Source organism: Trachurus trachurus, assembly GCF_905171665.1.
Source record: "Trachurus trachurus genome assembly, chromosome: 4".
NCBI lineage: Eukaryota > Metazoa > Chordata > Actinopteri > Carangiformes > Carangidae > Trachurus > Trachurus trachurus.
In genome coordinates, this window is record NC_139898.1 from 6,656,353 (window position 1) to 6,668,432 (window position 12,080).

At 42.3% G+C, this 12,080-nt stretch overlaps 1 protein-coding gene across 1 annotated transcript in view; it reads left to right on the forward strand.

Moving 5' to 3' along the window:
- Window positions 1-12,080, forward strand: part of LOC310985187 (cadherin-2-like) — a 106,411-nt gene that overhangs the window by 50,150 nt on the left and 44,181 nt on the right. Inside the window, exons 6-10 of the mRNA XM_083970696.1 lie at window positions 1,194-1,338; window positions 1,436-1,608; window positions 4,290-4,427; window positions 5,551-5,736; window positions 8,875-9,128. Of these exons, the coding sequence (XP_083826822.1) occupies window positions 1,194-1,338; window positions 1,436-1,608; window positions 4,290-4,427; window positions 5,551-5,736; window positions 8,875-9,128 (896 nt within the window). The remainder of the gene's footprint in view (window positions 1-1,193; window positions 1,339-1,435; window positions 1,609-4,289; window positions 4,428-5,550; window positions 5,737-8,874; window positions 9,129-12,080) is intronic.

Genomic DNA, 12,080 nt, shown 5'->3' on the forward strand with positions numbered 1-12,080 from the left:
AGGGATGAGGGAAGGGAGGGGACTAGGATGGAGGGATGAGAGTAGGGATGTGATTAAGGTGCCTGGATAAAGGGGAAAAGGAGGAGTGGGTCAAGATATCTAGGGCAAACAGAGGAAGAAGGGGATGGCCATGTATATGTAGGCTTGACCAGGTGCTCCTGAACATAAGTTAACTTTATTTGTCCTATAGTTTTAGGAGTAGGTTCATTACCTTTAATTGCCGGCGCAAGCTGTTGTTAGATCGGCGGGGCAGAGACGCGAGCTGCTCAGCTAACGCAACAGAGGCGCACGCCGCACGGTATTTCCACGTTTCCCTCATCAAACTAAGTACACAATCCAACAACTCCAAAACACTCTGGTGGACAAGTTGTGACCTGCACATTCACCACGCTATAAAATAATAATGTATATTATGTAACATTACCACACTACTTGCACTTTTGAAGTCACTCCGCCCAGCAGCCATGTCTGGAATGTAGTTTCTGCAGTGTTTCCTCTAGGATTTTTTTAAGGAGCGGTGGCCCGCCACTGTAGAGGAAACACTGTTCTGTTACGCATTTGCCTTGAAAACAACTCCGTCTTTAACGTTAGATTATTATCTCATAGCATGGTGAATGTGCAGGTCACAACTTGTCCACCGGAGCGTTTTGGAGTTGTTGGATTGTGTATTTGATGAGTTTGATGAGGGAAAGGCGAGCTCGCATCTCTGCCCCGCCGATCTAAAAACAGCTTGCACCGACAATTAAGGTAATGAACCTACTCCTAAAACTATAGGGATTATGGCAATAGGTGAATATGCCAAAATGTTGAAATATCCCTTTAAAATGCACTGGACATGCTCAGAAAGCAGGAAAATACAATCCAAAATGATTTCACCAACATGTCCAACACATCTGTCTCATTGATGAGGACAAGGGACCAGTAGCTGTACAGAGTAGCAGTAGTAGTAATAGTAGTAGTAGTAGTAGTAGTAGTAGTAGTAGTAGTAGTTGTAGTAGCCCATCTGTACTAGAAACCAGGAACTCTGCTCCTATACTGTAACTGCTGCCCTTAAATATACAGTAACTTCTCACTCTGTCTCCCCTCTGATCTGTGGTCAGCCCACGTTCTTTGCCAATATGTCAGGGACTGTCGATGCTGCATAAACCTAATGTGTGATACATGTGTGTGTGTGTGTGTGTGTGTGTGTGCAGTTGCGAGCCCACGCTGTGGACCTGAATGGGAACCAAGTGGAGAACCCTATCGATATCGTCATCAATGTCATCGACCAGAATGACAACAGACCAGAGTTCACACACACCATCTTCAACGGCTCTGTACCTGAGGGATCCAAGCCTGGTACAAACACACACACACACACACACACACACGCAGGTGTAACAGACTTGTTAAATCCCTCTTCACTGACTTGTCTGCTGTCTTGCTGTGTTCCCAGGATCCTTTGTGATGACAGTGACATCAGTGGACAAAGATGATCCAAAGACTGCCAATGGGATGCTGCGCTACAAGATTCTCTCCCAGAATCCCCAGAGCCCCTCCTCCAACATGTTCACCATCAACAACAAAACTGGTGACATCATCACTGTGGCAGCAGGCCTCGATCGAGAGGTGTGTGTCCGTGTGTGTGTGTGTCTTATTGTGTGGACATGTGTGAGGCTCATCCCTTACCCCATATGGAGCAGCTGCTCCACAACCTGCAGGATTTCCGGTGGTGCACAGACGGCTCAGTGGATCGTTCTGCCCTCTGCACATCTTTTTTTAGAAACCTAAAAAAAAAAAAACCTAAAACACTCTTAGATCTAAAACATTCGGGATCTATTCAGACCGATGACATCCATCTACAGCGATGTGATCAGCTCTGGTCAGCTTTGACTACCTCACACCTCTCATATAAACACTGACGATCCACTCTCCTGCTTCATATACAAATAAACATGTGTGTATGCGTAGGTGTTCCCAGTCAGTCCCTCAGGGCTTTTGTTAATGTGCCTGTGTGTGTGTGTGTGTGTGTGTGTGTGTGTGTGTGTGTGTGTGTGTGTGTGTGTGTGTGTGTGTGTGTGTGTGTGTGTGTGTGTGTGTGTGTGTGTGTGTGTGTGTGTGTGTGTGTGTGTGTGTGTGTGTGAGAGAGAGATAGAGAGAATGAGTGAGAGAGAGAGGAAGCAGGCAGGTGAGTGAATCAATGCTCTGCTCACACAGATCTAAGGTCAGATTAAGTTCCATTCACTTTGAACAATAAAACATTTTATAAACTGTTGCACTGATCAGAAAATGTCAGAGCACATCAGTTTAGCAGGATACATTTCTATATCATGGGACTCCTCAGAAGCTCTCTGTAGCTTTTACACACAGGCCCAGACATTAAATAACATGCAAAGCTTATGAAAACTATTTCCTATTTCTACCTAATTCCAACCTAGAACCCTAAAACATCCTAAGATTATCTCATAGATACATAATACAACACATGAGATATGAGATATTGGTAGATGAAAAAAAATATGAAGGACTAAAAAATACATACAAGTGAAAAGTTTTCATAATTTGAACCCTCGGCTACACAGGGTTCAGAATTAAACATATCAGTGTGGACACTGATCAGATCTCAAATATGTCCTGAATCTGTTGTAGGTTTATTGTGGTGTCTACTAACACAAGGTTGAAAAAACTGTTATATTATTTGTTATTTTTGCATCATCTAATATTGATGAATAAAATCTGGATCTTTTAATATACTGTATGCCTTGACACATTGAGATCTGGTCAGGTAGTAGTTTAGTGCCGTTGGAGCCATGACACCCTGCCACTTTTTTTTGTATATATTGATGCAATAAAAGCAGATTCAGTAACGGGCATGAAAACATGGGAAGTGTCCGGTAGCCTCTGAGCTGTGAATGGAATCATCAGCTTGTAAAAATGAGAAACAAAAGCAGAAAACATCTTTCATTCATCATTCACTCCTGACAGTTTCTCCTTCACATACAATTTCATATGCATTGATATTACATCAGGTTAGAGGATTAGTTATCATGATTGATATCATAACTCAAATACCAATAAGTGAATCAGTCCCAGTCATCGGTTCTCCCTTCAAGTGAGGGATGAGGAAGCGCAGCAGGGAAGATGTGTATGTAATAACTACATAACTACATAGCAGTTCAGTTTCATACAGATACAAAAGACTTTATTGATCCCCAAGGGCATTTCAGTTTCTACAGTCCACCATGACCATACACATACAGTCAGTCACACACGTAGCAGGGGTAGCATGATGGGACATAGGAATGTACAAATAAAACTCAAGTCTAAATAAAAACTGAGTTATCAATAAAATGCAATAAAAAGAATGCAGAGAGCAGAATAAATAACAATGATAAGAATAAAGAGATAAAAAAGATTACTCTGACTAGATAAAAAGATTCATGTGGTCAGCTTTCTCCCAAAGAGAGTTCAAGTCACACAACCTAATACCAATAATGTTGGAACAAACTTTCACAATACTATTCAGACAGTTTCTGTCCTTAACCGTCATGTTGTTAAACCAACAAATAAAGGAAAAGGTGAGGAGGCTCTCGATACGACACAATACGAAGTATAGCTTTGGAGACACCAACAGAGTTAAATAATTCTCTGCTGGGCACGTTGTGATGTCAAACCTCAGCTGAGAGTCAAACACTGTGCCCAGATATTTGTATGAGTTTACAACATTGACATCCTCACTGTGAATCCTGCTGGCTTTGAGCCATTGGCCTGTTTCTCCTGAAGTCAATGATAAGTTCCTTTGTCTTAAAAACATTTAAGTCCAGGAAACGATCATTGCACCACTTGGCAAAGTCAGTAAGTGCATGACCGTGGTCTGACTGGTCTGACTGGTCTGAGAAGTGACAGCTGAAAACTGTCCTCTTTTGTGGAGCTGCAGCTGTCCGTGTGTAAGATGGTGGAGACTGGTCATCAACTTCACTGCAGGAACATGAACATGAATTGAGTGTCCAAAGACAAGAACCTGAGGTCACCTGAGTTATAATAATTCTGAATGAGAATTGTAAATATGACAAAGTCAAATCCTTCACACCAACTGAAGCTTTAACTGCGCTGTGTTTCAGTCAGTGAACTTGAAAACATTTCCTGTTTGAATTAAGGAGCTCATTTCACTCGTGTCATTACATCTGCAGTCATTAGCTCCATTCAGCTGTAATGATGCTATGATGATGATGATGATGATGATGATGATGATGATGATGATGATGATGATGATGATGATGACGACCCTCTTGTTCTCTGTCTGTCTGTAGAAAGTCACCCAGTACACCCTGATCATCCAGGCCACTGACATGGAGGGAAACCCCACGTACGGCCTGTCTAACACTGCCACCACTGTGATCAGGATCACTGATGTCAACGACAACCCCCCTGAGTTCACCGCTGACACAGTAGGTCCTCTCTCTCTCTCATGGCTATAAAACAAGATTGAAGCTGTGGGCTGTTACTGGCAGTGGCAGATGGACGAGGAGCAGAGAGCCAATGAGATGTCCAATAACGTGGCTCAGTTTGACTGAGCAGGTCTGACATGAACAGAGGTGTTTGGAGGGAAGTGGAGTCTTCATTTAGGGAAAGAGTTGTACTGAATCGCTGAAAGACAGAAGAGACTATACTATCCTCGTGTCTTCCTCAGTTAAAGGGATAGTTCAACATTTTGGCAAATTTGCCCATTGCCATAATCCCTAAAGTAGCAGTAGGTTCGTTACCTTTAATTGTCGGTGCAAGCTATTTTTAGAACGGTGGAGCAGAGCCGCGAGCTGCTCAGAGCTACGCTACGGAAGCTAACTGGATTTCTTGGTTTCCCTCATCAAACTCATCAAATACACAATCCAACAACTCCAAAACGCTCTGGTGGACAAGTTGTGACCTGCACATTCACCACACTATGAGATGATAACGGAACGTTACCAGACAGAGTTTTCGAGGCAAATGCAGAGACTGCTTGATGAACAACTGCACCTGACAGGAACACGCATCAGCGGTTTTGCATGAATTTACCTCAAAAACGACTCAGTCTCATAACGTTCCGTTATTATCTCATAGCGTGGTGAATGTGCAGGTCACAACTTGTCCACCAGTGTGTTTTGGAGTTGTTGGATTGTGTATTTGATGAGTTTGATGAGGGAAACCAAGAAATCCAGTTAGCCTCCGTAGCGGCTCTGCTCCACCGTTCTAAAAATAGCTTGCACCGACAATTAAAGGTAATGAACCTACTGCTATGACTATAAGGATTATGGCAATGGGCCAATTTGCCAAAATGTTGAACTATCCCTTTAAATACAATGACAAAGTGTTGCTCCAGTATCAACATGTCTCTCTCTCTCCCTGTCTGTCTGTCCGTTTCTCTATCTGTCTGTCTGTCTATCTGTCTGTCCATCTCTCTATCTCTCTATCTATCTGTCTGTCTGTCTATCTGTCTGTCCATCTCTCTATCTCTCTATCTATGTGTCTGTCTGTCTGTCTGTCTGTCTGTCTGTCTGTCTGTCTGTCTGTCTGTCTGTCTGTCTGTGACAGTTCTACGGGGAAGTCCATGAGAACAGGGTGAATGTGATCGTGGCCAACCTGACGGTGACAGATAAAGATCAGCCTCACACTTCGGCCTGGAGCGCCGTGTACCGCATCGTCGCCGGAGACCCCACGGGACGCTTCTCCATCCCCACTGACCCCACCACGAACGAGGGCCTGCTCACTGTGGTCAAGGTGGGATCTTCTCTCCACAACACACACACACACACACACAGAGTTAAATGCTACATCTGAATCCATGTGAACACCCGGCCAGACTCAGGTGTGTACCATGGTCTTATGTAATCCATCCATCAATCCAATCAGGGGAGAAGAGAGCAGACAGTTAACCCTCAAAGTCCTGATGTACAGGATGAGGATTGTCACCTGAACCTGTTGGCAACATGTACTGAGGTCAGTTCCCAGAATGCAGTTGGATAGGACAGGACTCCAGTGCGGGGGCTGCATCCTAGAGAGGACATGGTGTACAAAGGAGTGGCCCTTTGTAGCTGTTGTAGACTTGTAAATGAAACAGTTCTGTCTTACAAAGGTTTTCTCTTTGTTAGCAGTTGCTCTCACTCTTAAAGGGATATTTCAACATTTTGGCAAATTGGCCCATTGTCATAATCCCTATAGTCATAGCAGTAGGTTCGTTACCTTTAATTGTCGTTGCAAGCTATTTTTAGAACGGCGGAGCAGAGCCGTGAGCTGCTCAGAGCTACGCTACAGAGGCTAATGGAATTTCTTGGTTTGGTTGGCAAGCAGTTTTTTTTACGGCTTTGCATTTACCTCGAAAACAACTCTGTCTCATAACGTTACATTATTATCTCATAGCGTGGTGCACCAACAATTAAAGTTAACAAACCTACTTCTAAAACTGTAGGGATTATGGCAATGGGCCAATTTGCCAAAATGTTGAAATATCCCTTTAACGGCACTTTGCAACAAAGAGTATAAAAGATTGACGGAGCCTCTGTGACGTGGCGGAGTGTCTAGAAGTTCCAAGTGTCTTGTCAGGACCTGACTCTGCTCTAGAGCTGCCAACTGTCCCATTTTTGGCATTTTTATCACAATGATTTGGTCCCATAAGCAACGGCATATATCCCATTTTCAAAATAAAAGATGCATCACCTGCCTCTGTGTTTGAGTGCCTGTATGTCCGACTGTGTTCTGTAATAGGCAGCACTAGGACCCAGAGGACGCCCGCTGCGCGCATTTGTCGTTGGAGCACGGCACTGTCCGTGTGTGTGTGAGTGAGGGGGAGGGAGAGCAAACGCCGCTGACCGTTCTCTCAGCAGTTGAAGTTAACAATGTAACATTAGCTGGCAGGTGGCCAATTTAATAAGGAGTTACGTCTGTGGGTGGTGTTATGTTGCTGTCTTTTGGAACTGTAGTGGCAGTCAAAACCATGGAGGTTTGGTTAAAACAGCAGTCGCTGTGACTTAATAATTGGCATTTGGCATTATTAATGTTTGACTGAAGTTTTGAACATAGCAAAATCGAAGATTTCAATAGTAAATCATCTTTTTTATTCCATCTGGTAACATGGGAAAATAGAAAAGATGCTGCGGTTGCTGTATTGTGGCATATGGAAATGATTAGTATTACAAATTCTGATCCAGAGAACAAAGAGGCAGAGCCTGTAGCCAGCAGCCACACTGGGCACATGAGGAGAAGCTGATGGAGAGGTCGTCTCCATCGGCTGCAGAACCACCCAGGAAACATGAAAGTCAGTTGAAAAGTTCAGACTCGGAGTAGAAAAGTTTATTTCAAATGATGGTGCTGAGTTCTGCTGTAAAAGCATTAATGATCAAGAGGCTTAAAGGTCCAGTGTGTAATAATTGTCAAGGTTTATTGGCAAAATTGGAATATACTACCCATGAATATATTTATATAAGTGTATAATTGCTATAAAATAAAATTTGTTCGATTTTCATAGCCTTATAATTATTCTTTTATATACACATAAAGCAAGGGTCTTGCTTTAGAGTTTCATGTTCATAAATAAACCAACGAAGAGGAAGGAGGAGGAAACAGCAGACATAAAATGGTTTAGATCTTCACCTCATCGCTCCATGCTCCTGAAATACAGTCGTCCCAGTCCTGGTAAACAAGCTTTTTTGTCCTGGGAGGCCACCGTCACTTTGCCAACGGGAGGGGGTAGTACGAGCGAGTGAGTGAACGCTGAAACCTAGATTCTGAACGCTCCCAATTTTACACACTGGACCTTTAAGAGAAGACAGTGTCAGGCTTTGTTTTTGCTGTACAAACAGAAAACCGCTGTAATGGATCTAGCCACTAAGGGAATGGTTAGGTGTATGAAGTGTCCCATATATTCAGACACTGACATGGAGCCTCGCTGTTGGAGCCAGACTCTAGCGGTCGTTGGAGGAACTGAAGTTTTTGCTTCTTCAGTTTTGGCTTCATTTTTCAGCCTTGGAGTTGTGCCTCCTGTTGCCTGGCAACCGTGACAACATGTGGGTTTTTTTTTCTTTCGTTGTTGTTGTTTCCAGATCCGTTGTTGAAGTGAAAAAGGGACTAAAAATGTGTCATTTGAAGGAGACAGTGGGTCCTCACATGCAGCTTGTGAGTAGCTCCTTGTAATTATCATCAGAAGAAGAACAGCTGCTGTTTGTGTTTCGCCTCTGACAAAGAGACGGTAAAAAAGGCTTCACATTGTTCCACCAACCTGATTCATGTTTCCCAAGAAGATGGAGCAGTTTTGTACACAACAGAAAAAGTAAGTGACGTGTTAGCAGGGGAGGCAGAGGAGTGATGACATCACCTCACACACATGTCAGTTGAACAGAAGCTGCAGGGAGGATCTCTCTGACACACAGATAATGACAGCACAGAGAGACAAAAGAAATGTTTGCACGATGTCCTCAACATTTTATTTTTTTATTTTTTTATTTTTTATTGTGAAATACAAGACAAACGACAAGTGTGAACATGGTTTCTGTGTATGTGTAATTCAGGTATAATATATAATATAAATGGTGGTCATAACAGTAATAGTGATAGCAGCAATAAAGAAAGAAATTAATGAATAATAATAGTACAGTAATATCTGTCATAATAATAATGACTATTAATACAAAAAATAATATTAATAATAGTATTAATAATAGTGATAATAACAGCAATAATTCTAAAAATAAGAAAGAAAAATAAGTAAGTATGAAAGAAGAATGTGGGAGCGGAGGATGGGTAAATGAATGAAATTTTGAATGTGAAAAAAGAATGAAACTATGAGAGAAAGAAAGAAAGAAAGAAAGAAAGAAAGAGGGTCCTCAACATTTCCTACCTCCCCGTCTCTTTCTCTCTGTGCAGCCAATAGACTTTGAGCTGAGCCGCTCCTTCATGCTGACAGTGGAGGCGGAGAACGAGGTCCCTCTGGCCCGAGGCATCCACCTGGCCCGTCAGTCCAAAGCAACCGTCTCCGTGCGCATCCTGGACGTCAACGAGAGCCCGGAGTTCAGCCCCAATCCCAAGTCCATCAAACTGGAGGAGGGTCTACCTGCCGGGTCTCTCCTCACCACCTTCACTGCTCAGGACCCAGACCGCTTTATGAGACAAACTGTCCGGTAAGACCCCCGCTTCAATCTAGCTGCTGATTTATTTGAATTAATTCTAAGGTCACTACCCTGAGTATTTAAAGGAGACATATCCCCCTTTTCCACAAATTAAGGTGTCTTAAAGACATGTCTGTGACAAGCTTCGGTCAAAATACCCCACGGATCAAACATCACAGCTCTTTTCATCCTGTTCAGAACGGCTGGTTTCAGTGCCTGTCCCTTTAAATGCAAATGAACCACTGCTTGCCCCGCCCTCTCCCGCTGTACCGGTACTCACAGGTAGGGATGGTATTATGCAAATTCAAAAACTAATTAAATCATTGGATGACAACTGAGAGAACAGCTTGTAAAACCACATGGATTTCAACCTCAGGAGTCTACAAATTACAGATTTATTGTCAATAGTCACATTTTTGGGGCCGGAAGGCAAGACAAACACCCAAATATATGTTAAAGAGCCACCTTAAATGTAACCTTGGAATCAGTAATATGTATGTAGGAGGTGCTACCAATACTCTGCACTAAACCTTTACTAGACAAGTAAGTCAAATGTGGAAGTCTGTCAACATGCATAATGTTCCTGTATCAAGAATAAAACCAGACCATGAAAATGGCACATAACTCAAATGATTGTTATCACCCAAGAGTTTCCGCCTGTTTCCAGTTGGTGGCTCTGTGACAATGTCTTCAGTGTGGAGTTGTAATCAAACCTTATAAAGTTTGGGGCGGACCGCTGCCGCGCTACCGATATTATACTGTAGGTCCTTCCTGTTTGACATTCACCACACACAAGCATGAGCCCCATGCAACAAAACATTTCACTATAAAGCATAAAGCATCGTCAAGGTCTTCGTGTCTTTACACCAAGTTAGAGTTCTGCTCAATATTCATGTCATACAGTACATTTATAAAAAGCAGTGAACTGTATGGTTTTGATAGGCTGCTGCTGGAAAGAGTAGTTATGAAAAATTGAAGCAGATATAATGAAAACTTCAACATTATATTATTATTTAACCAACATTCACAAAAGCTAGTGTGAACAAAAGGTGAATGATTTTTGCAGTATTTCACAGACTAACCCTTACTCTAAAGTCTGTGTTGGGCTTGAATGAAAATCAGGTCAGTGAGTTGAGCAGAACATCACACTACAAGTAAAGAGATCATGTGCATTTCATTCTCATGTCTTCTCCATACTGTGTCCCTGACATGAGCAGAACTTGTGGAGGTGATCAGTGAATTCCTCTTTCAGTGTTGGCGTGAAAAAAACTCAAACTTTTATGAAAGCCTTCAGCAGGCCGATCATTTCCTGTCCAAATTGGCCCTTGCCTGCTTTCTATTTAGTTGAGTCATTAACGTCAACAGAAAATACAGTAGGTACCACTGTGAACATATCGCTCCTTGTTGTCGTCACTCTGACTGCAGTGCTGCCAGTAAGCTCAAAGTCCTTCCTTATCCCGCCTATAAAGATGAGAAGCTGGGTTGTGTCCTGAACATCACAGCTCTCATCCGGAGACAAGGAGAAAGTCAAAATTGTCCACTTCGTAAAGCTTAAAAAAAAAGTCCTCGCTGCATTTTCAAGTCAGCCAGCAGAGCTTGAGATGTCTGTAGCTGCTCTGTATCAGAGTTGTATTTCTGAGTGTCTTTTAATGCTGATTCAAATTGTAATCCTTAAACATGCTGCTCAGTTCTGAGCACACAGCTTCACCTTTGACTTGACTAAATAAATACTCCAAAGTCCATGTTTTGTTAAAACTTTACTTTTTTAAATCAATATTCCTATTTTTCATGTGACCTTACACTTTTATGGCCAACTCCCATCACCCAGGGGCCGTACAATGCCCAGGTCTGCTCATAAAGCATGACATTTCCTCTTGCTGCAAGGTGGTGCTATGACTTTAACTGAATATTAACATATAGATGGGCTCTGACTGGGACTGCAAATTAAGTGTCATAAAGGTCTTAAGGTTAGACCAACTAAATATGATGTTGATCTGCTGAATTCTGTAGGAGTTGGTTCAATTCCAATGTCTGTGAATAGCAGAAATACAGACAAAATTTGTCAATGAGCAAACTCAAAATATATGAATTTGTCTGGGGTTTACAATATACTGTACAGTATGTATATAGTACAGTCTTTATTGTAGGTCTTGGCATGTTACATATTCATCTAGCAGGGCTCCAGACTAACTTTTTTTTACTAGAAGCACTAACTTATAATCTTAGGAGTGCAAGCAGAAAATTTAGGGGCACACACCGTAAATCAACTTGCAAAGCAACATTCACATTTCCTTTTCATTCATGATCCTCACACACTTTGGCCTGACCCCTGGAATGACAGATTACAGATTCTTTGAGTCACCCCGTCCATGTTTCACCAGTGATAAAAAAAAAAAAAAAAACTCCCATTCAAGGGCGGTATTGGGACTGAAAAAGCCAAATCGGTGAGCACTAATCTGGCTTTTCCAGTCCCAATACCAATACAGATACCTGGGCTTTGCTTATTGATACCCAATACAGATCAAATACCACTGTGTCTTTTTATTTTATTATTTCTGGAAGCAGACAAAATAACACATTTCACTGTGCATTGTACTAATGTATATAAATCATATCGTATCTGGGCCAATATTCAAGGGGACATATTATGGAAATATCATTTTCTGAAGGCTCTTTGTTTGTCTTGCCTTCCGGCCCCTAAATGTGAGAATTGACAAAAAAATCTGCAATTTTCAGGTTCCCAGATTCCCATGTGGTTTTACAAGTTTTTCCCTCAGATGTCTTCCAGTGATGTAACTAGGACTCAAATTTGCATAACCCCACCCCTACCTGAGACCGGTAGAAGGGGCGGGGCAAGCAGTGGTTCATTTGCATTTAAAGGGACAGGCACTGAAACCAGCCGTTCTGAACAGGGCTGTTTTGAGAGGATGAAAAGAGCTGTGATGTTTGATCCTTGGGGGATTT